The sequence below is a fragment of the Eulemur rufifrons genome, chromosome 29 (genome assembly GCF_041146395.1).
Source record: "Eulemur rufifrons isolate Redbay chromosome 29, OSU_ERuf_1, whole genome shotgun sequence".
Classification (NCBI taxonomy): domain Eukaryota; kingdom Metazoa; phylum Chordata; class Mammalia; order Primates; family Lemuridae; genus Eulemur; species Eulemur rufifrons.
In genome coordinates, this window is record NC_091011.1 from 93,276,155 (window position 1) to 93,302,750 (window position 26,596).

The 26,596-nt window shown below is 36.4% G+C and overlaps 1 protein-coding gene across 1 annotated transcript in view; it reads left to right on the forward strand.

The window, feature by feature from the left end:
• CNTNAP2 (contactin associated protein 2) overlaps window positions 1-26,596 on the forward strand; it is a 1,217,706-nt gene that overhangs the window by 560,228 nt on the left and 630,882 nt on the right. The window contains exon 12 of the mRNA XM_069461685.1: window positions 4,078-4,197. Coding sequence (XP_069317786.1) covers window positions 4,078-4,197 — 120 coding nt within the window. The remainder of the gene's footprint in view (window positions 1-4,077; window positions 4,198-26,596) is intronic.

Sequence of the window (26,596 nt, forward strand, 5' to 3'; positions counted from 1 at the left end):
TCAATACTTTTTATTTGACAAAGTATGGGATTCAATTTAATCTTCACAATAACTTGGTGATGAAGGTGTTTTTGCTTTCACTTTACAGTTTTGAAAACTAAAGGTTAGGGAGAGTTTCCTGGCAGTAAATGACAGAAAGGAGATTTGAATTAAAATCTCTTCTTCATTCAGAGTGTAAAACTAATGCCGTTTTATTCCAGCGCAGCTTGCCATGTTACTTCAGTGTCAGGATTCCAGATGCATATTTTGAAAGCTTACTTTTAATGATTAAAATAACAACATATGTACACTGTAAAGTGATGTGGGAAATAAGAGTGAGAAAAGTTTTAAATCACTCATCGTCTTACTGCTCAAAAATAACCACTCTTACTGTTTTGATGTCTTTCTTTCCAAACATTTTTCTGTGCATTCATACAAGTATATTTCTTTTGGCATTGTATTTTTATTTAGTTTTGTATCTCATTCCATTTTTATTATTTTTTGAGTGACAGGAGGTGGCATTCTAACCTTATTGTATTAAAAATGTTACTGTTTTGCCTTTCAGTGACCTATCTTTCCTGAATATTTAAACATAAATAAAAATTAGCCCACCTTTCTCCAGTTAACATTTTTTTTCGGGGTTAGAACCATGCTTTTCAAAATGCAATCTGAGGGCCAGCAACACCATTATCACCTGGGAGCTTGTTAGAACTGCAAATTCTCTACTGAGTGGGTCTTTAGGGTGAGGTCCAGAAGTTCCTATTTTAACAAGCTCTCCAGGTGATTTTCACACATGCAAAAGTTTGGACTGAAGTTCCTGGTTTTCCTTTTGTGTGGATGAGGCAAAAGCAGCTCATAGGCCTGTTGTGGTAGGTTAAAGACACACGGGTAATTGTCACACTTAAAAGATAAAGAGCTTCCTGATCGCCTAAATTCCCCACCCCCACCTGCCCTCCACGTCTGCTGTTAGTTAATTACTTGGGTTAAGGTCTGTGTACTTACCTAGAAATGCAGTAGTTACCGTCATGCTTTAATACGCATGTGCTCCTTCTGGTTAGCCTGCTAATAATTCTTTATCAAGATCAGAATAGGATGAAGAATAAGTAAACTCTGAATTCAGTTCTGATACGTTTTCTTAAACATCTGCCAAGTTAGAGTCTGTGGAGTAGAAAAGAAAAACATGTTTTACAGACCCTGCCCTCATGAGTCACAGTTCTAATAAAAAGTAAAATTTTCATATATAAAATTCTATTAACAATGGTTAATCAAGTCCTAAATCAACTATAAGCAAATATTACAGTGCATGAGAAAAGCGGTGAGTGCTCTGGATTGTACAGAGATGGACATATTGACTAGGGAGGGTCTCCTTAAGGAGGAATTTGAGTGGAACCTAAATAACAATTATTATACGAATAATAAAAATGGCCCAAAAAAGCCACCTATTAGGTGTCTACCATGGGTCAGACACTGTGCTAGGCAATCAATGTGGATTATCTCCTCCAGCCCTCATAACCCCGTTATAATATACATATTACACTTCTCCAGACAAAGCTAAACGAGGTAGCTTTGTCAATGTTATATAAGGAGTATTTCGTGGAGTCAAACTTTGAACCCACGTCTGTTTGTACAGCCATGACTCTTACCACTTCTGCCTTAGTTGTTAACTCTGATTGAGAAATTGTGTATATTCAGAGAGAGGCTTAGAGCATAGCACAGATAAAGATGCCCCAGGAAGGGGTGAACAAGTTAAACCAGCTCCTGCGGCAAATGTGCCTGACCGGAGCAAAAGGTTTACATCGGAAGGTTGCTGAAGCCAAGAAAGACCTCTTAGGATTATGAAAATTCTTGTATACAAAGATAATAAGCTGTGATATAGTATAATTGATATTGAAGAAACACTACGCATTTTTAAACACAATGAAAGTGATGTTTTATGACTAGACTAACGTTGGTTAAAAAGCATACTTTGGTGAGAAGGGAAGAGATATTTGGGTAGAACAACCAATTAATAGGGTGATTGTTGTAAACCAGAGATGATAAGGACAATGACTGGAGTTTTGGCAGAAGGAAAAAAGAATGATTAATTATTAAATATTAGAAAAGAACGGTGAAAGGCTACGATGGCAGATTGACTAAAGAGACTAAGAGGAAGCCCTAAGAATTTGAACCTGAGATCCTGGATCATTCTGAGCTGTGCATAAAAACTGCAATAATCTAGAGAGAGGTTGTCAAAAATTAATAGAACAGTTTATTTTTCAAGACTATGAGTTTAGATCACTCTTAAATCCCTTTATTCCTAACCACCTACATCCAGTTGGTTTCCATGTCTTGTTGATTCTAAAAGCGTTTGAATCAGTCCTGTCTACTTTTTCCCTTGTCATATTGCTGTGATTTAAGTGACAGTCATCTTTCAACTGGCCTATGGCAATAACAGCCTAAATGCTCTCTTTACCTTTTGTGAGTCACTTTCTCAAAATCTATCCTTTTGCTATACAGTTTTCTTTCTATAACATATATCTAGTTATAACATCTTCCTGCTTAAGGTTTCAAAATACTTATTCCCTGCCTTTTATTGCAATATTTTACTTGGTATGGCATTCAAAATTAGAGCAACTATGTGTGTGTGCATATACACATATATGCATATATATGTATATGCACACACACATATTTATTCATTTTAGATAATAGCTTATTATCTAAGACACTTGGCAGATTGAAGGTGGGCATATTAATAATTACACTGGGACAAAAGATGTATGGGCTTTGCTGAGCGTTCTAGCCCCGTCCTCTTCCAATAGCAGTTAGTGGATGCATGAACAACAGCAAAAGAGTTAGTGGGCAAACACTGCTCCAAAGGCCTTCTCTTTGTGTTGCTCACTGCTGTATTTTCTGTGCCCAACCTAGTGCCCAACACTCCAAGACACTCAACGCTGTTTGCAGAAGGAAGACAGGGAGAGAGGGAGGGAGGGATGAGTAAATCAAAGAATTTGAGAAATGTTTAAGTCTAGTGTGTTGTTGGAGGTGAAATGAAATAGAACTGAGAACTGACATCTTTGGGAAGAGGAAGCCGTGGAAAGCCAAAGGGAGGCAGAGGGAACTTTGGTAGAGGAAAGTGACAAAAGGGAGTTCCCAGGATCAGACCTTCTATTTCATAATTTAACACACAACAGATCCTGGAAGTTTGATTCAAGTGCACTTTACCAAAAGACTCCACTGCTTGTGTATCAGGTAGACAGATTTTTACCAGAAATAGTTCTTAGCTTTGTGGAACAAACTTTCATATTCTTCATCAAGGGTCTGCGTGGAGCTATTAAAAAAAGTTTTCTCAGTAGCGTTTTAGACATTCTAACTACAAAGGAGATATGTAAACACCCATTTTGCACTTCTGAAAACAGGTGCAGTCTCTGTGAGAAGAAAATTTGTCACGCACATGGGAACAAAAAGGAAAATAATGAGAAAGAACTTATAATTTAATTACATGAATGTCAGCTTTCTACACAAACTAGATTTGACATAATTAAAGCACCTGTAACAAATAAAATGAATCAAGGAAATCTCTTTCCTCCCTTTTCTCCTGAGAAAAAGGAAGCCTCAAAATTGCATACTATTTGTGGGAATCTTATATAATACTAACTATGCAAAAATTTTATGTGTGTTTGTGTATGTGTGTGTGAGAGATAGAGAAAGAAAGAATTTTTTCTCTGGTCTCTTAGTTGATAGCCCAAAAAAGCAGCCATTATTCATGACCTTTCAAAATCAAGTTTCCTATATTAGGGAGATGATATCTATAAATAAGTATAAGTTAAATATTTTTTTCAATGATCATCAGCCCCAATGAAACAAACACGTTACATTTAGCGATTGATTGTTTTAGTCCTGACTATAAAGTCATACCAAGAACTTGCTGTGTTAGGTCAGAAATGCCTAAGTAGAAAGAACCAAGCCATGAATTTAAATTTAGAGAGAAACAATGCTCATTTTAATAAGAGGAAATACTCCTAAATAGTGGTCTGCTGGTATCTGATATGTTCCTGGGGCATTTACCTGGGGAGCCATTTGTTTTGTGCTGTACTCACGTAGGTCATTTCGTTCCAGCCATCTACGAGCCTTCCTGTGAAGCATACAAACACCTGGGCCAGACGTCCAATTACTACTGGATAGATCCCGATGGCAGCGGACCTCTGGGGCCTCTGAAAGTTTACTGCAACATGACAGGTAACTATGTCATATTTGTGTTTTATGAAGATTGCTTTTCTATATGTTCAGAATAAATAGTTCCACAGATGGTTTGTTGCTTTGGTGCTGTATTCTTGTTGCAACATTTAATAAGCAAAGTAATGCTAGATTCGTTAGGTAAAATTATGACATGCATTGCATTTCTAAAGCAATAAAACCTTTCGAAACTGTATTTTTTAAAAATTCTACCTCTGACTTGAACAATTAATAATTAGCTTTTTAAAAAGTCCATATGTAGGGAGGAAACCCAGAAAATGAAATTGCAAGATTGAAGTCCACAGAAAGAACTAGTAACCTAGACTGGGGAAATTTAGAACCATTACTCAAATATCCTCACTGCCCATGTTAGAGGAAGCATTTAGACTACTCCCGACCTTCCTCTACTCTCTGTAATTATAGGGAAACTTTTCTCAGTACTGAAATCCCATTCTGAGAACAGCAAAAGTTAACTGAAGCTTTCATGAAATTTATTCGGAGTTTTCTACTTGGGATGAGAACCTAGTTTTTCTCTACTTCCATATTGAATTCTAGGGCTATGAAATGAGATTGTGGGCTCTTGTAAATTCCCACAGCAGTGTGTAAGATGTACAGATCTTTAAGATAAGAGCAGATTTTCCATCAGACACTTGGTAACATCTTACCCGCCAAAAATCCAGATAAGGGTGTGAGGCACGCACTACTCACTGGCTCCAGGAAAGGAGCAGCATTTGATGTGCACTCCTGAGGCCCTTGGTGATAAGGACACTGATCATATGATGTTGCTGATGATGACTGCTACATGTGACTGTTCACCATGTGTCAGGTGCCGTGATAAATGCTGTAGGCAGACACCTGGGTTTGCAACCCGGTTTCATTAATCACTAGATGTGTCATATTGGGCACCATACTAACTGTAATAACTCAGTAAGCCTCAGGATCTGTATCTGTAAAATGAATTAATATTAATACCTACCTCATAGCATTATGATAGGAATGAAAGAAGATAATCCACCTATGGCTTTTAGCATACTGTCTAACATTTAGTAAACTTTCAAGGTTATCTGGAGCAAGGTGTTTTTATTATTTTTTAACAGCTGTGAAAGTTAAATAACTTACCCACATCATTCAGCCACGATTCAAAGTGAGATCCGTTGGAAGCCAATGGTTATTAGATCTGGCTACTCCTCAGAATCATTTACTGAAGTTTGTTTTATTTCTTTTCCATACAAACTTTTTGGCACAACCCTGGAGACTTTCATTCAATATGTCTGAAGTGGAAATTGGGTTGTGCATCTAGAACTAAAAACCCTGAACAGTACTGGAGGCAAACAGACCTCAGCACAGAACTTCCAGCAGCATCAGGAAACCAGGCATGGTACAGGATAGAAGGGAGAATGCTGAGGACATGAGTATAATGGGGAACATGTGCAGAGAAGATGGAAAAATGGAAGTTAACATCCCTCAAATTTCCTCCCCTACCAAGAATTCTTAGAATGCCCTAGAGAAGGAATCCACTTACCAGAAAGCTTGATGTGAGAGTTTACTGACGGCTGGGCTTGTCAACGACTCAGGTTCTTCCATGTTTACCTTCATTTTAATCTTGCTAGAACTAAAGTACAATCTATGAAAATTTGATTTAATCCATAAGAATCTTGATTTTAGTTTCTCCTAATATATAAAAATATATAATACAATTAAAGTCAGTTATTAACCTCAAAAGAAATCAGGGTATCCTGGTTGAGCTTAGACAATTGAGAATTTGCTTTAGTTATTTTCCTATGTGTATCTCAAAGGAGACAGAAAAACAAGCAAAATAAAACCATGATGTATATAATCCTCATGTCAAGAACACACACAAAATGAAGGACTAGTTTACTTTCAGGAGAGCTTACCTTTCTGTGAATTGAAGGCTTTGCTGAGAAGCATAGGTCTCATCTTTATCAGTATCTCCATTAAAGAGCATGACTGCAATTAACTCAGTATTCCAGATGCAGTTTGAGCAGTAAGGAGCATCGTGCAACTTTCTGCAATTAGAATATTTTCCTTCTATTCATTTAAGATAGTTATGGACATCAGTGTGTCCAAGGACCCTTGAAGGATGTTGCCTTACAGACCAGCAGGCACTTTTTGGGCCTTTGCCACTCATCAACACTTCCTTCTTCTGGAAACAACATGGATTGAACATTATCAAGAGATCCTGATGCCACAAAGCTTGGCTTGGACTATTCCATTTCTAAGAGATATATGGTAAAGAATAAGAGGGAATGACAGCCTGAGATATTCTGTAAAGTCAAGATATATGACTCTATGTCATGAGAAATTGTCTATGTACCACCAAACCTAAAGTATAAAGGGAGACAAGGCACTCAAAAAGGCGAGGAAGAGAAATGAACCCTGTCAATCAATGCCCCAAAGCACAAAAGAGATTGGCTCATTCCAAAGAACTGAAACCCCAGTGGCTGGAGCGTGTTGAGCCTAAGAGAGGACTCCAAATGAAGTGGAGGATAGGTGGGGACCAGAGCAGACCAGCAATAAGGAGTGTAGGGCAGAAAAAAATTCATTTTTATTTTTTCAGTTTTTTCAATTGCAGTGGGTGGGAATCTATGGAGAAGCATTAAGTGGGAAAATGAGAAGATCTTTCTTGCATTTAAGAATCTACCACTTGGGGTGCCGTGAGAGACAGCATGAAAACACTGGGACCAGTTCTGAAGCTATCATAAAAGTCCAGTGAAGAGATGATGCTTCCTTGGACTAGGGTTTAAGTGGTAAGAAATAGATACATTTCAGGTCTACTTTGAAGGAAGAATTGTCAGGATTGGTAAAAGATTGGATAGGAATGGCAAAAGATAGACAGTAATCAATACTAACTTATAAACATACGTACTGAATAACTGGATGAATTACAGTGTCATTTAGGAGATGTAGAAAATTAAGTGTAGAACAGATGTAACGGAAGATGAGGAACTTAGTTTTGATCTAGTTAAATGTGAAGTGCTCTGTCTGTGCCATCTGAACTGAGATGCAAGTTTTGCAGATGGATAAGCCCCCAAGCCTGTTTGGGTTAGAGATACGAATGTGCTAATTGTTAGCATATGAATCCATGAGAATTGATAATATCACTTAGAGGCTGATGTAACAGAGAAAAGGCATCTTAGAAACTCAGTGGATAGAGATCAGAGTTCTGGTGATGAAATATTTAACAAGTGTGTGGAAATATCTATACATGTAATTGAGGATAAGTGGAGGAAAAGTGGGAGCATTTGGGGGGCAAAGGACTGCTTGGATGCTAGAAAATGACAAAAAGAGTTACCCAATTTCAAGAGTAAATTTAAATCTATGCAAACATATATAAGGGATGCGGTGGTGTACCAGAAGTGTGGCAAATAAGAGCAACTAGGATGCAGGGAACATGGTATGGCCAGAAACGATGAGCCTTCTAAGGAGCCTGCATAGACAGTGTAGGGGCGCCATGGGTTCAGCTACACCCCTCGGAAATTAGGGAGTGCCCGAAATGACAGAGCATTTCCAGTACTGCACAGGAGGCCAGCAAAACCTTCCACAAAACAGCAGACTCATGAGCTGACTCTTGAGGAACACGTGGACATTATGGGGCTAGGAAATTGGGGGAAGGAAAAGTAACTCTACTTGTCAAAGGCTTTGTGTGGAATGCAAAGCTGTCGAAAGGTGGTCCTGAAGGGAAAGTAAGCAATTGATGTTTTCAAGCAAAGGAGTAATATAATCAGGTACTATAAATTTAAAACATCACCTTGGCAGCTGTGAATAAGGTTCTTCAAACAAGATCCATACATAAGATACAGAGACAAGTAGAAAGCCCCCATAGTAATACAGAAGTTAAAAGTGAGACTTAAGGTGGTGGCAATAAAATAAAACAGGAGGATATTGATTTGATGTGTAAAGTTGAGTTGGCCAGATGATTGCTGGTGAGACAGGAAATGCTGAAAGTGGTTCCCAGGTTTCTACCTTGAGTAACCCCATGGAATGGAGCACAGAAGAGCAGGAGAGAATTAGGACAGTGTTGGGATGCTATGTTGCTTTAGAGCCCCATAATTGGACCAGGTAAAGCTGTCCTGTCAGCAGAAATGATACAAGTTTACTGCTGGACATTGAGGACATTAATTAATCTCTTTGTCTCAGTTTCCTTGTAAATATGTATTGGAATAAATTGATTTCTACACTGCCTTTCATTCAAAAAAAAGGAAAAAATTTCTATTATTACCATGAAATGTGAAAGAAAATCACTACTTGCAGTCAAATAATTTAGGGACTGAACCCTCTTATCTCAAACAAGCTCGAATTTACACATTTCTTGGCCAAGTTTGACATAAATTGTCCCTCTTCATTTTTTATCATAAGGCAGTTTTCTACCGTGCAATCCTTCTTTTGACTACCTGCAGTTCAGAGCTACATCTCTTGGAAATTAAGGGGCGCCCTAAATGACAGAACGTTTCAAGTGCTGCACAGTTGACATTGAGGAGAGACTATTTTCATTGAATCCTTTGTAGAGGAATTCATCATTCTGTGAAAAGCCAAAGCCTGATTTCCTTTTTTAGATCTTAGGGCACATTATAAAATATGGTCATTGTTATCCTCCACTTCCTTCTCCATTTTTATCCTCTCTCTGAAAATTTGGTGTTATAATTTTTATGAATGTATACTATCTTATATATCTAATATTTACCTCTTTTAATTGTACATTTTTTCTAATATTTCAGCCTTTTATTTCTATTCTGGTGTTTACCAGCTTTCTTTTTCTAGAAACCATGAGCTTTTATTATATTTAAAGTTTCATTTAATTCTTTCTGCTTGATAATTAATAATAATAATAAATAAAACTAGATCCAGCCATTATCCTTGGAAGCTTACTGCCTATCTGTAAACCTAAAATGATATTTTTCTTAATATCTTGTCCTCTAATTCATGTTTTCTATAACTACTTTTGCATTCATATTTAATTTTTTTATAATTTAAATAAGCATCTGTGCTTCAGTGCGTGAAGTTTAAAGTCCAAATAAAGAACCCCTCCTGCATTCTTCCTAGCACGGGTTTTGTAGTTTTATCAAAAAGCCATTAAGCTTGTTTACATAATTTGTGCTTTATAAAGCCCTGGGATTTAGCTGATCAAATTCTATTATCCTCTGTAATGGTAAAAGCTGTTCAAGTCTTTTTAATCTAATATTTATAGAGAGCTTGTTACTCAAGTTTCTAAGCACTTGTACTTAGTACTATTATTTTATTTATTATTTTGCTTTTCATAAGTTTTAGTAGCTCAGTGTGGGCAGAGGGTAAATGAGCCTTGGGGTGGTGGACTTGGACTCTAGTGGAAAGTATCACACGCCTTCCCATCCTCCACCCCCCTCCACCTCCACAAAGCAAAGTCTTCCTACCCCATAGTACAGTCACACACCACATAACGTTGCAGTCAACAGTGGACAACATAAGGTTATAATAGATTATAATACCTTATTTTACTGTACCTTTTCTGTTTACATATGTTTAGATACACAAATATTTACTATTTGTTTTTTGCAATTACCTGCAATATTCAGTACACTACCATGCTATGCAGGTTGTAGCCTTGAAGCAATAGGCTATACCATATGGCCTATGTACGTAGTAGGCTACACCATCTAGATTTGTGTAAATATCCTCTACCATGTTTGCACAAAAATTAAATTGCCCTATGATGAATTTCTTAGAACATAACCCTGTTGTTAAGCAAATGGTGACTATATTTGTTTTCTTAGCCTCTTACTGTAACACAAATTTAATATCTACTGTTTCTGTGGGTCAGGGTATAGGTAAGCTGGGTTGACTTTTCAGTTGTGCTAGGCTGAGACCAAGGTATCAGCCAGGGCTTTGGTCTCATCTGAAACTTGGAATCCTCTTGGAAGTTCATTCAAGTTGTTGATAGATTCAGTTTGTTGGGGTTTTAAGACTCGTGTCCTATTTTTTGTCCTGACCGTTGGCCACAGATTGCTCTCAGCTGCTCCTAGGGCCCAGCCATGGAGCTCTGCCTGCACAGGAAGATCTCTCGGACCTCTAGACTCACTTTCCAGAGCTCATCTGACTAGGTCATCTCTACCCAGGATAATTACCTGTTTGATTAACTCAAAGTCAACTGGTTAGAGACCTTAATTGTATCTGCAAAATCTCTTCATCTTTTCCTTTTAAAGTAACCCAATTCTAGGAGTGATATCCCATCATAGTTGCTGGCCCCACCTGCATTCTAGGAGAGGGGATTCTGCAGGGTGTGCCCACAGTTGGCAGGAATGTTGAAGAATTCTCTTTCCTACATCTACCTATGTGCCTCTGTATAGTCACAATTCCAGCAACCTTTATTCCTACCTTTTGAAGAACAGTGACACATTCTGTTTGTAAAATATTAAGCTATACTATTATTAGTCTTACAGTTTTAACATATTATTCAATGAAAGAAATTTTGATAATAAAGATAAGCAAAAATAAAAATTGCTTACCAGCTAGAAATGAGAACTACTAACACATTAGGAAGAGTATGTTAAAGATTTTATATTTTATGGTTGTAACTATATATATATTATTGAAGGCAAACTAAATGCCAGGCATAGTCTAAGTATATCACACACATTAACTCATCCAATAACTCACAACGACCTCACAAGGTAGGTAATATTACTAGTATTCCCATTTTTTTAGATAATGAAATCACAACTCAGAGAAATTAAGTCCTGAGTCACACACATAGTAAATCATGAAGCTTGACTTTTTAGCCAGAGTCAGCTTGTAGTTACTGTATGTGGTGGATGTGTTTGTGTGTGTGTGTGTGTATGTGTGTATGTCTACGAGCTCACATGTGTGTAGGAACAGCACTCTTCATTTTAGACTCTGCACTATGATTGATAATATGATTTCTGTAATGAGCATGTCTTATTCATAGGACTTCATTATCATCAAAATTTCCCTCCCATAGCTCTAACTCATTATTTGTGGTTTGTACAGCATTTTTGTTATAAACTATTTACTTCTTAATTATCCAACTAATGCCTTGGGGTTTTTAATCAGGGGACACATTTTAAATTAAGTCTGTATATTACATAAACTATTAGGCAACTAGTATCAATTTAACTATAATAACTTGTATATTTCCTGTGCCTCTAGGTTAATCATCCCTCAGGGTTTGAGCCCAACTTTTAGGATAACGTAAATTCTATCCCCAATACCTACTTAATTTTTTAATATAAAGCCTTAAGCTAAATCTAACAAAATCTTGTTTGAGAACACGAAAGGATTGAGTGGAATCGTGTTGGGTATCATCTGTAATATTAAACATTATAGCGCCACGTTCCTCCCCTTTTTGAAAAGAAACCAGTTATTATAGAAATGAGGACACATAGAAGTCTCCTGTTCTGTATTCGGGCTTAGGAACATTCATAAGCTGGGCACTCCTGGGCGTCTAACACCTTTGTTTCCTATATACCGTGCACCATGTCCCTTCTCTGATGCGTGCATGGCCTAAACTTAAGCCCCGAGACACTGGCTTTTTCCATTTTATTCCATCCACTCATTCTTACTTCTTCTCATCAAAGACATTTTCCCTCCTCTTTCTGCCTCCGAACCTAGTTTCCCTCCTCTGTAGTTAACCTGCCCACAGAACAGGGCTCCTTTATGTCTTCTTGCAGTCACATCTTCTCCTCTTTGTCGACCTCTCGCAAGCTGTCTTTGTTAGAAACCTTTGTAATCACTCAGCAACTCCTGCTTCACGCGTTCAGCTATTTCAGTTCCTCACAATCAGTATAAATCTTTGAATTCAATTCTGCTCATACAGCTTCAATTGGAAATCTGGGAACCAACTCACTGATCAAACACAGCCCGTAAAGAACTCTTCTCTGTAACTGATTACCCACTCGCCGAGGACTCCCTTTTGGATCCACGCTCTCATTCTGCAGATGTCTTCCACCTGCCAGGCTTTCTTTGAACTCTCTCCTTCATTGTGTGTCAGTCACAGTGATAGGTTAGTGCTGCAAAAGTTCTCAAATGGTTTTTGAAATTTAAGTCGAAAATAGGAAAGGAAAACTAGGATAGCACTTGGGAAGGGGTGCGAGACCCCGCATACAATCGAGGTGAAGTGACCCTGCATACACAGCAGGAACCTCAGAGTTGCTTCTGGAGCCTCCGAAATGGTGCGTCATATGCAAATACTCCTACCTTCAAATATTTTCACATAAGCTGCCAAACAACATCTTAAATATAAGGTACTTTTTCTGTACCTTAAAAGCATTATCTGTGTTGTGCAATTTTTCTGCTCAAAATCTGAGAATGGCTTCACATTGCATATGGCTGGAGACTGTTTTTTGCTTCCTCTGGCATTTTGAGTCTGGAACTCTTGTCTAGTCCACGATAATCAACTCTTCAGACAGGATGGAAAAAAGAAAAAAAAAAAAAAAAGAACACACCGGGAAATCCAATTAAGATCAGTGCATTGCTTTGTGATTAAAAAAAGAAAAAGACAAACCACAGGAATAATCTCACACTTTTTCACTAGGAATTCTTCTCTTGTGGCTAAACTTAAAGCTGATAATGACTGTGTTTCTGTCTCTCCAAAGCCTAGGTTTTTCAGCTGTGTGGGTCACTTTTCATTCCTTCTGAGTAAATCAATTTCCATATCAGAATGTCCCTGGAAATTTTAGGGAGAGAACCTCATATAGCAGCTAATCTCTCTTTTTATCTTGTATCTTTGTCTAATCACAGCAACCAAAAAACAATGTAATAAAGTGCACCAGTACTATTATATACTTCTATGTGCCTAAACTGCTAATACTCAATGTCAAATTTCTTGGAACTGGCCGGGCGCGGTGGCTCACGCCTGTAATCCTAGCACTCTGGGAGGCCGAGGTGGGCGGATCGTTTGAGCTCAGGAGTTCGAGACCAGCCTGAGCAAGAGCGAGACCCCATCTCTACTAAAAATAGAAAGAAATTATATGGACAGCTAAAAATATATATAGAAAAAATTAGCCGGGCATGGTGGTGCATGCCTGTAGTCCCAGCTACTCGGGAGGCTGAGACAGGAGGATCGCTTGAGCTCAGGAGTTTGAGGTTGCTGTGAGCTAGGCTGACGCCACGGCACTCACTCTAGCCTGGGCAACAGAGTGAGACTCTGTCTCAAAAAAAAAAAAAAAAAAAAAAAAAAAAAAAAAAAAAAAACAAATTTCTTGGAACTGACTTAAGCCAGAATCCCTAAAGCTCGTCAGTGCCCCACATAAATGACTGCTGCACAAGAGGAATGGTTTCTTTAATGACGAGTGAGAAAACAACTTTGGAAAAAATATCCCTGTGGCAGAAGTTGTCGAAAAAATCTCCTTGTTGCATTTTAGTACATATGACTTCATTAGGGCTGACCTCTCTTCACATGATTATTTATCTCATGCTTTGTTTTTACCCATATTTTTGAACAAACAAAATCAGTACTAAAAAGTGAGACTAGTCAGGAACTTGCTAAATCATCACCCTTATCATCACTATTATTCATTTTTTTTTTTTTGCTTTTATGTGTATCTATTTTATTCTGACTTCGTATGACCCATATTTGACCTTTTTGCTTCTAAGCTCATTTGGTGTAGTTCTAGGTTTCAGGGTTAAGACATGGCAGCATAATTTTGGGAGGTGAAATGAATGCCCTCACTGCTGTAGGCAGCAGGATGTGGAGGTCAGAGCAGGAAATTTATTAGTGTTAATACACCATAGAGTCTGACATCATCGGCTCTAAGGTTTAAAAAGTCTGTAAATTAACAATGAGCATCCAGCTGACATTTCACTGTGTTCCAGCCTGCACTCTCTGCTCTTTATACCTGGGCACATCATCGTCACGGAATTTCCCTCCACCGTGGCTGTATTTACTCATCCAAGAATTTCCTCATTTCCTCCTATGCTGGAATTGATGCTTCCTATTTGCCACAGTTTCTTCATTCTAATCTTACTCTCTAGTTTGAATATAGTGCGTCCTTTGGTAGCTTCTTGATACTTTAGTATTACCAATTTCTTCTCTCTGAAAGTTGGAAGAATCTTCTTACTGTCCCAGATGTTCTGAAATTCCGTAACAGCATGCCTTGGAATAGGTCAATTTCCATCCTTTTGCTGGGTGTTCATTTTCACGCTGGCAACTCATGTCCTTAAATTCCCTGTTATTTATCTGTTCATGATTTTGTCTCTTATGACTCTCTGTTCTCTTTTCCTAGAATGCTTTTCATTGTGGTTTTAAATCAAAGAGGTTTTTTTGCTTCTTGAAAAGTTTTCTTTTAGTAACATTCTACTGTTGCTTTATGAATGCAAAATTTTTGTTATATCCCAAGGATAATAAACATCCTTTTTTCTTTGTTCCTTAAGTTTCCCTACATTCCCTTATTCTGTTTGTTTGTCTGTTTTTTTTTTTCTGACCTTTTCATCTTTCCTCAGAGTCCTGATCATTATTAGCAGTGTGACTATTATTAGGAGAGAGGGTCTTGTTGACTTTGAACTTCACTGTAGATTAGAGTAACTATACATCGTGGTGTGACCAGCACAGTCCCACGTAATCCTATGTTGCCCTGATGTAATTGTTAATCACCCTCCTTTTACCCTCAATTGTGTCCATGTTTGGATGATAAATTATTTGATCACCTCATTCTAGCGGAGGCTGAGTGGATCCATTTTTAGGCTTTTTCTCACTTGTCAGCATTTTTAGTTTTTTTGTTTGTTTGTTTTGTTTTTTCTTTATATTGCTCAGATTCTCCACAGCCAAGTTTTTAAATTTCTTGCCTGGAGGTTTCCAGTCTGGTTGCCAGCAATCTTGGAACCACTTGAGGGACAGGTCTGGGAGCGTGAACATTCAGCATTTGGTAAAAATGTAGACAATCCCCATTTTCTGTATAGTTTCCCTGTCCTTTACTATGCCAGGTATTTCTCAATGCAGGGGTCCTTTCAGAGAATAAACCTTCGGTTGTCTACCAGAGTGAGAGAGGGGCAGTCAGTCAGTCCCAAGGCCTAGGAAGGAGATCTCAGGATCTATTACCTATCGAATAGCCTCAACCCAGTTCTCCTTGCTTTATTCATTACTGAGTTTTTTATGGATTCCATGGGGGTTGGATTCGTTCTCATCTTTCCAGACTGTCAAGTTAAGGTTCAGCATTCTTAGATTTACTAGGTGAAGTAGCATATGTGTCCATGTTCTTTCCATCCCCCAAAATTGTATTGTTACTGTTGACTCATAACCTCTTGGTCTTTATGTGAGATTTTACATACACACACACACACACACACACACACGCACACATATATATACACACACACGGTAAACACTTTGACACACATATATATTTTCTAGCTTTAGGGGGTTTTTAGGAGGTAAAAAAGTGAGATGTCACTGTGCCCATGTTTACTCACCATCTAACCCAGAAATCCCTTATTCATTTTTAATCCTATAATTTAATACCATAGAATTAATTAATTTTTAATTTTTCAAAACATGCATTTTTAAATTGATTTAAATCTCCAAATTTTTAATATCAATTAATAAGTTTTCCTTTTTGGTTAAAGAATGTTATAATTCTTGAAGTGGTCATTATTGACTCTCTAACGTATAAGAGGTAGTATGGTAAAGGTTTCCATCTGTTGTGTTCCATTTAGTCTTTACAGTAACCCTGAGAAGTATTAGTGTTCCAGTTTTGAAGATATGGAAACTGAAACATAAGCAGATATTATAATTTTCCAAAAAGCTAATGAGTATTTAAACATTTCATTATCTATGAGTACATCTATAGCACACTCTACAAAAGGCTGCTTGCACAAAGGATATAGGTTTGAATGAGAGGCTTCCATATCACTTAGTGGCATAAATGTATCACTTTTACTTTTTAATAGGTTTAAACATTTTGAGAAAACCTTGGTTCTTATAATAATAATATAAATTACTATTATTACTATTACTATTTGAAAATTTTCTTCCCCTATCTTGATTTCTGGTTAACTATAGTGTAGGCTGTGATCAGGGACCACATCTATCTTGTTCATTATTGAATCCAGCCAGGTCTGGTATACAGTTGGCACTAATACTGTCATGAATAGACCTTGTCACTTTGGCTCATTTAGTAGATATAAGTAGCCACCACCAAACTCAGTGCTAGATAAGAAAACAAATTTGAGACAAGAGTCTGTCTCACAAATGCTTATTGGCAACAGGCTCAGAAATTGTCTATGCAACCTGTTCTCTAAACTTGAAAAAGTTCAAGCTCTCTATCCTTTTAGACAATCTAGTTGCTCCCTGTATGGATGCTTCTTTTACAGCAAGTAAGAAAACATTTTAGAAGCAGGATTGAGTTTGTCTTCTTGTTGGGATCAGGTAACCATTTAATTAAATGGATGAAACAGAACTATTTAAGAATCAAGCCTCCTTCACTATTATGCAAAGTTAAAGGTAAAGAGTTCACTAGATTCATTTATCCTTTTGATTCAAGAGTGGAGAGAGTCTCTAAACTATTTTAGCCTATCAACTTATGTGAACATCAGTAATTTTTTCCACCAATAAAAACACTACTCTACAATGCAACTAATAGTTAAATTTATTCATGCTAACAAAATATCAGGTTTTGATCAGTGGTAAATGTAACGTACACACTTGTAGTAGTATCCACCTTTGACATCTAATTTTTAGTGAAATTCTAGACAACCACCTATGAAATGTGTGTTCTTGTTTAGGTGACTGACGAGTACTATACCCACCTTTGGATGTAGACCCATATTATCTAACACACATGCAATTATTTCAAACTGCCCTTGTAGATATATTTTAAAAGTAAATTACAAACCATATAGCACATGAATTAACTATTCAAGTTGTTTTACCAACTATTTATTAAAAGAACTATGTCAAGATAAGGTAGTAAATTTGGAAAACATATGCAAAAGATGGTTACTTTAACATTGTTCATATGTTGGTTAATTGTTGTAAAGCACAACAAAGAGCTGTGTCCTGGTAATAGTTATCCTTAATGATGTTCTTAGTTTACTAATCATACTTCTGAATCATTCCTGCTAATTATTAGCTACAATCACAGGCAGCTTGGGCAGTAGTTGCCTTTACATTTGGCTTTGCTCACGTCTTCTTTTACAAGTCCTTATTTCCACAGCCTCCCCGATATGTTCTCCACTGGATAGGAGAGGAGAGATCAGATATGACTCTAATGTATTAATGTAGTGTGTTGCCTCTCCCCATGGTGTTTCCATTTCAAAGAGAATAATAAGAAGAGGAATAAAAATATGAAGACAATATTTTCAAACAGAGGACCTTCAATTGCTCTCTGAATCACTTCTATCCATAGTCCCTATTCTGCCTGTGTGTACAATAGCTAGTAGCCCATGTAGTTTTTAAACGGTCTCCATGTAAAATTTTCCCTTTTGACGGGAGAACTATTTCTACCAGCTACTCTGTCTTACTTTTGCTTCAACATCTACTTCATAAGAAGACTTCTTTTTTCCTCCATAGCTATCCCATACCATACACAAAGGCTATGAGGAAAATGCGTTCAGAGAAAAAAATTCAATTACACATTATATGGAAACAAATATAAAGAAACACGCCATGCAATGGATGCATATTCCCTCTGGAAAGAGAATTTGTGTTGACATCATTGTCCCACCACTTCTACTCTTCTCAAGTTCTATCTTCCCTTTGAAAGTTCTAGATTTTATTTATTAAAAGATTCAGTAGCCCCATATACAATATTCATTTTTAATATTTTGAAATCCTAATCTCCATTCCTATTGATATTTGAAAGCAAAATGTTCCAACTTTCTATATAACATTTAAGTATTTCCTGCACTATGGCATCTTATGGGTCCATCTGTACCTAATTACAGGTGAGCAAGAACCAAGCTTGCTCAGAAGCTTCTGTAGATGCTATGATTGTGCCATTACATTGCCTATCTGCATGGTACAATTTTCATTTCCAATTATTACAAATTTGTTTGATATTTTTGGTTGGTAGTGGAAAGTAAAAGGGGATACCATTTAGCTACTTCAAAGAGGAGATTAGAAAGAAGTTGGATTTGCAGGAGATTTATTGATGAAACCACTGATATTTTCTTTCTTCCATTTCAAGCCTTGGGCAGAAACCTTATGAAAACATTTAGTGGGACTATCATGGCCCCACTGAGCATCAGACTCACTGCTCTAATGTCATTAAAATGAATTTTCAGTGCTGGTTCAATTTGTCTTCAGCTCTACGGGCATGGCCTTATTCATATTGATTGCTCTCCCATTAATGGTAGTGTAACAAAGAAAAGAAGAAAACAAGGTTCAGAAACAGGTCAACGTGCTGAGGTTTTCTTTTACTGTATCCCTATATCATGATGTTTTAATAGATGGCAAGTCTATCTAATAAAGATGTTACTAGATTGTAATAATCTTTCTTTAAGAGAGATATTAATTTTCTGTGTCATAGTGTAAAAATATTTAGTGTACAGTATAAATCATTTCTAAAATTAAGAAAATCATGGAAGTTATATGAGCATGTCAATTTCAACTTACGTTTAACCAAATTACAAAAGAAATAGTTTATTTAAACAGTATAAAACTCCATATATCGTAAAATTATTGTTTTCAACACAGATATAACTCTTCCATCATTTACCTTTGCTAAGTTTAAAAAACTCACAAAGTTTATGATAAAAATCAACTATAGTGTCTTAATTTCTCACTAATGTTATTTAAAAATATGGAATATCTTTAATAAATATGCAGAAAAATCAATTCAGAAATATTTTTGCAAATCAGTCTCTCTTAACATAATCTTTTAAGTCATCCCTTGGACTTCCCAGTCACTATTAGATTCTTACTAGGTATTGTTTGAAATCTCTTCCAAACTTTGATCATCATGTTCTTTTTTTAAATTTAATGAACTGTGTGGTTTAATGTCAGATACAATATGGTGGGGCTTCATCAGATATCAGAGAGAAATAGAGTGTGAATCATTTTCAGACTTACAAAATATTTATGTTTATCATTCTTTATTATCCCCTGGGTCCAATTTTTGGAATTTTAATGTATTTACTTAAGTTCATATAATCGTTAGTTTATTCACTTTACCAATATTTGTGAGTGCATATTATTTGCTAGGCACTGGGTACACAATGACAAACATGTTAGACAACATCTAATTATATGGAGCTTATAGTGTTATAAATATGTATAAAATTATTCCAAATAATCTAACAGGGTATTATACCATGTTGCTATGAGAGACAATGAACTATTGAAATTAGAAAAATTTGTAGTTTTAATGTGCTCCTTACAACCAATTTCTGGTAGATAATTCATTACCTTAAGAAAGCCATTCCCAAACATTAGTGATTTGTATACCATCTTCACAAGTTTTGCTGACCACCTATTTAATTTTTTAATATTTTTTAAAAATTGACTCACTTTTTAAAAGCTTATTCTCATCCTAGGCAACAATATCCATAAGATTTTGTGTTTAATACACTTGACATTCTTCCCTAATGTGCTGTTAACACATCATATTAGTTGGATAATATAATCCAGTATAATATGAAATGATATTTCTCAAAGCATCAATGGTATACATACATCAGGAAATTCTGGCTCGACTAAACCTTTGTACCTAATGTAATATTTTCTTTTTGCAAAATTATTAACTTGTATGGCCTTAGGCCAAGTATTATAACTAGTACAACTCATACATTTTCAAAATCAAATACCTTATCTAAATTTGCAGGAGGCTTCAGCATGAGAACTTTATTTTAAAACACAGATGTCATAATTTGATGGTGAATTATTAAACTGGATTCTAATCAGTCATTCACTACCAGTTAATGCATGTTGACCCAAGTATCATTCATTCCCCGCATCTGTCCTTCAGACATTCTCCTTCTTCTGTCTTTCCAGCTGTAACTCTGATTTAATATTTAATGAGCCGTTACTGAGTTCTGTATCCTTTCCCTCAAAGAATAAAAGCTGTCCCAAGGCATTCTAAAGAGCCCCCTACCACTACCCCTATGAGTCCTCTGCACACCCCTGCCCTTTCTGTCCTCTCCTCTGTCTATCACCTTCCCAAACCCACAGTTCTATTTACTGGGTAATGTTTGTTATACTCCCACTGAATTTTGAGCTAAAGAGAATATTAATCACCTAGTCACACCCCATTTTACAGATGAAAGAATTGAGATTTATGTCTTGACAGTTTCAACTGAAATGCTGAAATATATTTAAATTCGGTTGGACGTAATCATGGAATTAACTTCAACAATAATTCTTTGAGCACTTCCTAAAAATACTTTATATTGCTGTCTCTATTTCAATCAGCTTGAAAAATGATGTTGATTATGGTATTTATCCTATTTATCTAATATCTTAGTCATTCATCACTGACATTTTGAGTAAATCAACAGCAACAACAACAACAAAGTGCTAACATTTAGCCAACATTGTGTTCTGGACATTGTGCTTTATGTGAACAACTTCACATGAGGTAGGTGGTATTACTGTTCTCTTTTATGTGAGAGGCAACTAAATCATAGGTAGAGAACTGGCTTAAATTCAAAAATTATTAAGTGGAAGAGTGGAAATTAGGTGTGTGTGACTTTGGGGACCACCGTCTTTGTCGCTTCATTATAATACCCACGTGATTCATGGCACCGTGTTAGAAGCGTAAGATGCTGTATAAATATATAAAACACAATTCCTATCTTTAATAGACCTTTAGTCTAGTTCAAAAGACAGAAGTAAAAATATTTATTCATCAGATTTGGATCTGAATAACTTTTGACTGTTGTCAAAACTCAAAGCTCTCTTCAAAGGAAAAAGGTTCATTATCATTCATATACATATAAACCATGCTGTGTAGGCAGTTCCAGTCAAAATGCTCCACATTGCTTTGGGCAATGTCAGAATCATGGGAATAAGTATATAGCATGACAAAATGAGTTTGGTGTTGTTTTCCCTTCTGGAAATAAGGCCAATATAGGGCCATTGGTCAACCAAGAGAAAAGCCCATAAGGCAAGTTTTAGTAGTTCGGAGTGTGTAGGATTCCCCTGGCAAAAACCTTATATCCTCAGCTAAACTCCCCTTTTCCTAACCAAATCTGGTGAAAAATCATTACCTAACTAACTTCATAGCAACTCTGCAGTAACAACAGGTGCTCAGCTTAGTTATGTGAAATAAAATGACAGAAAAATGTTTCTAGTTGCATGAGTGCTATAAAAGTATATATTATATATATACAAAGCAGAAAACTTATACATAGTAGGGGCTTGTTAAGTATTTCTGACTGACTACAGAAAATAAAATAATGAAGCACTACTATTTATGCATATAAATAATGTGAGGTATGGAATGTGATGAGAGATTATGCAATTTTTTTTCTACTTATGATATAAAAGATGAAGATTTTAGAAGAAAAAGGATGATATTTTGTAGCTTAGTAAAAAATTTACAAGTGTGTTGAAATTCTTTGTTAAGAGATGCAGTACTTTCAAAGAATTTTTGTGATAGCTTCAAGCTCCAAACAAGTGAATGGCTATAATTGACAGCCAACTCTAATAATGAGAGTTGTGGTGCTGTAAATTAACTTTGTAGCTGCAATTCTTCATCCTGAGCATGTTTACACTGGCACTTGTAGATTGCATGTTCTCATTGCAGGTGACATTGAGAGATTACATTAAGTTGCTTATCGATCATACTGTATGGGTTCACTTTACTAAAATGTAATCTCTGTTTCAACAAATCTAAATCTGACAAAGTATGCCATGTTCATGCCTTATAGACTCAGCAAGAAGTTATAAGAGAGAGTAGAGGTTGGTTGAAGCCTCAAACTTTGTGCATTTTAAATCTAACCCATCGTGTTATTTAGAAAGAATAAATCAAATGATGCATTTGAAAATGTTTTCTATATGTTAATATGTAGATATGAAACTATAGTACTTTGGAAAGTATAAAGCAAGTGTCATTGAACAACTACTATCTACAAAACATTTTGGAAAGTATTTCAATGAATAAATCAATCCCCTCCAGGGATTTATTAGGAAAGAAATTCTTCATGGCAATAGTGGTATATATGTGCTAATTATTGTAACAGAAGCAAAACAATATATATTTATATTTTCTTATGTTTTGCTTGTCTTATTAATTTGTCAGCTTCTTTTCATAATTTTTCTTTATAGGATATGAGTCAATCTGGTCTCATTCTTTCTGAACTAACAATATCCTACCCAAACTTACAAAAGTTAACTATAGCCAAAGTTACTAAAATTAATCCAGATTTCTCCATGCAAGACAATTTTCACATCCATTTAACTGCTGTCTCTAATCCTCATAGCCTACTTAATCATTACTGTAATATCCTTTTTTTTTCTTCAAAATTTGGCATGCAGGCAGAAAAATATATTTGTTCCTGGGAAATCTAATAAGCAGATCTCCAGGAAGTCTCATAAGGTGATACTCGTTACATTGATGATATTATTATTGTCTAGAGACTTTGTTGAGGGATAGAGGGTGGTGAAATTCTAAGAGAATGACCCATTAAGTAAAATATAGTAGATTGATGTATAAAACTAAAAAGCCAATTAATTTAATTTTTGAGAAATAATCTTCCAGAAACCCTGATGGGCAAAATTCACTTAACTGTTGCATCCTCTCCCTATTGCAGTTCTACATAATCGGATCAATTTGGGGGCGTGAAATAGTACAAAAGGAATGACATAAATCACATGAATTGATGATACCAGGCTAAGTCTGTTTTTTGTATTATTTTACTACTTTAGTCTGTTGACTAAAATTCCCTCTCCGCTGGATAGTTTCTTGACAATCACCAACAACTTCTATTCCTACAACTCTTCCTTATTTCTAAACTTCTAAAATTGAACAAATACCATTCTGATCATTTTTTCTTTATGTATAAGTGATATCAAACTGATTAAAGTCAGCTCTTCCAAATTTGCAAGTCAATCCATCTTTTATATGTTAGTTTACATTTTTCTACTGGGACCATGTGTAGATTTTAAAGTCTAACTCTTTGAAAAGAATTTTATTCCTCGCATATCCATGTTTTGGAGACATTCCTTAATGAAGCTTCAAAGTACTCACAACATATTCTCTAAGGGGAGGTGCCTTAGTCCACATAAGACATAAGATGCGTAAGTCAACATTATGAAATATGAACACTTATGTTTACTCTCAGTGTCTCAGGTAGAATAATAGTTCATTGATTCTCAAATGTACATTGTTTTCACAATTTTAACATCTCTGAAATCAGGATGTATCTTATTATTGGTAGCATCTTACAGTCTCTATTAGCCAAGCAGAGATTGTTAAATAGTTGTCTTCTCCTCTGGGCATGTGGCACTGGCATCAAAACCTGTAGAATAGGTCTTAGTGGCTTAGAAGAAAGTTCTGGATACAATACAGAATGGCTCTGGTTGCAAACTGTATCACCAATGCTTTTACAGACACTGAGAACCACTCTGAGGCAACTGACAATTTCAGTTGCAAAGTGTTCCAAAAGACTTAGACTATGAATGAGAAGAAATTTGGGGAATGCTTTAGCAAATTCATTTCACTTACATTTTCCTTTTCAAGTATGCACAAGAGTAATATAATAAATAAGATCAAAAGAGCTCTTTTGAAATATTTTATTTTCCTTTCTTAGTGGTGCATAAAATAGTGGTGTATCTTCCAATCCGTGCCTTTCTAATTATGAAATACAATAATGTATATTTTAAAGTAATATTCCATCTGTATACTTATATTGGCCATTTTAGAAATGTCTTTGAGCAGAACTCAACACCTTTTTTGAGGGGGGCAAATCATTTACTTACTCCCCTGTGGAGGAGAGTTGTAGAAAGTCACCTCCTTATTTTAAAAGAGGTAGTGGGTAAATTTTAAGGGATATTTTCAAATTCTGCCCTAATAGCAAATAGAAAAATTAAAGCTGTTTATGCATGAGGTGTGATAAAAAGCTCTTCCATTACCATATAGTCAAACTTATTACATGGTCAGCACGTAAAAAATAGTAGAGAAGTATACATTTGTGTAGATGAGATAGGGGAATAAGACATCGTGTTTAAATCTCTAAATGGAATTCCCTAGAAGAGTAGTTGGCAGCACCACTATTATTTACGTGAAATATCCAGAGCTTCTTGCCTCTTCCCCTCTGCTCGGCAGATGCTCCTGGGAAAGGGATGGCTCAGCTTTGAAGGTGCACACAGGCTGCTCTGCCCGGCCGGCCGCGGTGGGGAAGCCTCGCCAACACTCCCTTTCCTCAGGTCACAGCCTCAGCCTCGGGAAGGCTGCCCTTGGTGGCTTGTGGAGTTCTTGAGACAAGGCACTCAGCCAGGGGAGATGTTGATTGCTGTGACCTCCGTGAGAAGAATCTCAGTATCCCTCTTGGGGACTTCCTGGCTGTGTCAGGGCACGTCAGTCTCTGAGCGTCTGTGCTGCCCACAGCCTTCCAGCTGCTCTTTCCTGTTCGACAGAAACTACTGAATCAAGTCAAAAGCAGTTTCCGTAAATCCAATTCCGATCCAATTGTGGTTTGATTTAATTTTGCATCCCCGTATGCCAGTTCCAAATCAGAGGCAGTTATATTTAATATTTACAGACCTCGGTTGATTCATTTACCCAATTTAAAATATTGAGTAATTAAACTGTTTTACTTTAAAAGCATATCCTTACATACTACAGTATTTTATATGCAGCTGTAATTATTTAAAAAAAACATAGAAAATAAATATTGCTGTGAGTTAGGAATAACACAACTGTAGTGAGTGGTCATATATATAAATTTATCTGTGTATATTTATATATTATATAGTTATATATGAATATACATAACATAAAATATATATAAATTACAAATTGAGGTATAAATGTAAAACGCCACTAGATACAAGCAGTGAGTGGAGATAATTTGAGGGCCAAAATATAAATGTTTACAATCGCCTGCCCTTAATTAATTCAGGTTTTAAAGAATTGACTAACTTATTTTTAATTATTTTCCATGAAATTCCTCTGGCGTTTTTCCCTGTAAAAGTATGTGTGTGTGCATATATATATAGAAGGAGATGGAACTGGGGTAAAGAATGAGGCACAAACAGCACAGAAAAGCCCATCACAGCACAACCTGTGCATACGTGTGGACTCTGGGCTCACCTTTAGTTGTGCAGGTGATCGCCTGAACGAGGGCAGCCAGGCCAAGAGTTGGCACTAAAATCAGGTCGTGCTCTACTCAGAAGCTACATGCACTGGCACATGTCTATATTCAGGGAGAAAGCAGCACCTTTTCCTAAGTCATGCAAAGGTACCATATGGGCTACCTGTGGCCGGGCAACACAGAGTCTAAAATTTATACCAGCAGAAATCCAGGCTTTTGTGTTAATCATCACTCCTTCCAGGCACTCTCTTTTAAAATCCAGTGACACTTCAATGCAAAGAGTTTAACTGCTACTTTTTTTGTGAATGGAGTTGGTACTGGCATCATAAGAAACCAAAGAAATTTGGACAAAGGAATCCCCAAAAAGCAGTGAGGAAAGGGTGTGATTGGGGCTGCAAGGTGCGTAACTACATTCTCAGGATCACCTGAGGACCCTGAGCATTTGAATCACAGCTACTTCCTCATTAGGTATCACTTTCTATTTGGTTTGTAGCGTGCAGGGTCAACACTCATGAATTGGCACCATGAATAAGGTATTCATAAAAGCTTCTCAACTCAGAAGTGATACTGGGACAAGATTCAAGTCTAGAGCTCGTAAGACTAGTGATGATTTTACTTATGTCAGATAAACTTTGCACCTGTGTTGCTATAGCATAAAGTTGGTGAGCCTTCCTCTGGGCAAACCTCATTAGCCAGCAAACACAGGCAATTAATTGATGGAGACAAGAGAATCCCCAGTCCTGGTTTCTTGTTCTGGTTCCTTACTCCTACATTTTAGCATATTTTACATTTCTCAGCTTCATTTTTAAACTTGATGTAGTTTGGACTTTTTATAGCCCTAACAATTACCAAACTCAACTGTAACATTAGACCACTGCTGAGAGCCACACTCATAGAGTTGGATGTGTTCTGTTGAAGAATTTATCTAAAAGCAAGAGCAAAGATTTATCGATACCTAGCAAAATTTTGCCAGTCCATTCTTCACTGTCTACCTCTCTCCTGAAGATAAGACATTCTTCCAAAGACAAAAAGACTCATCGTGGTATTTCACTTGGGACCTCATGATAGAGAACTCAAATGTATTTGAAGACGCTGAAATTTGTTTTTAGATATTTTTACATTTCTTTTCTGTATTTCTTCCCTACCATAGCATAGTTAGAGGAGAAAATGGCATTATTTGAAAATGTACTGTATTAAAAGCCAA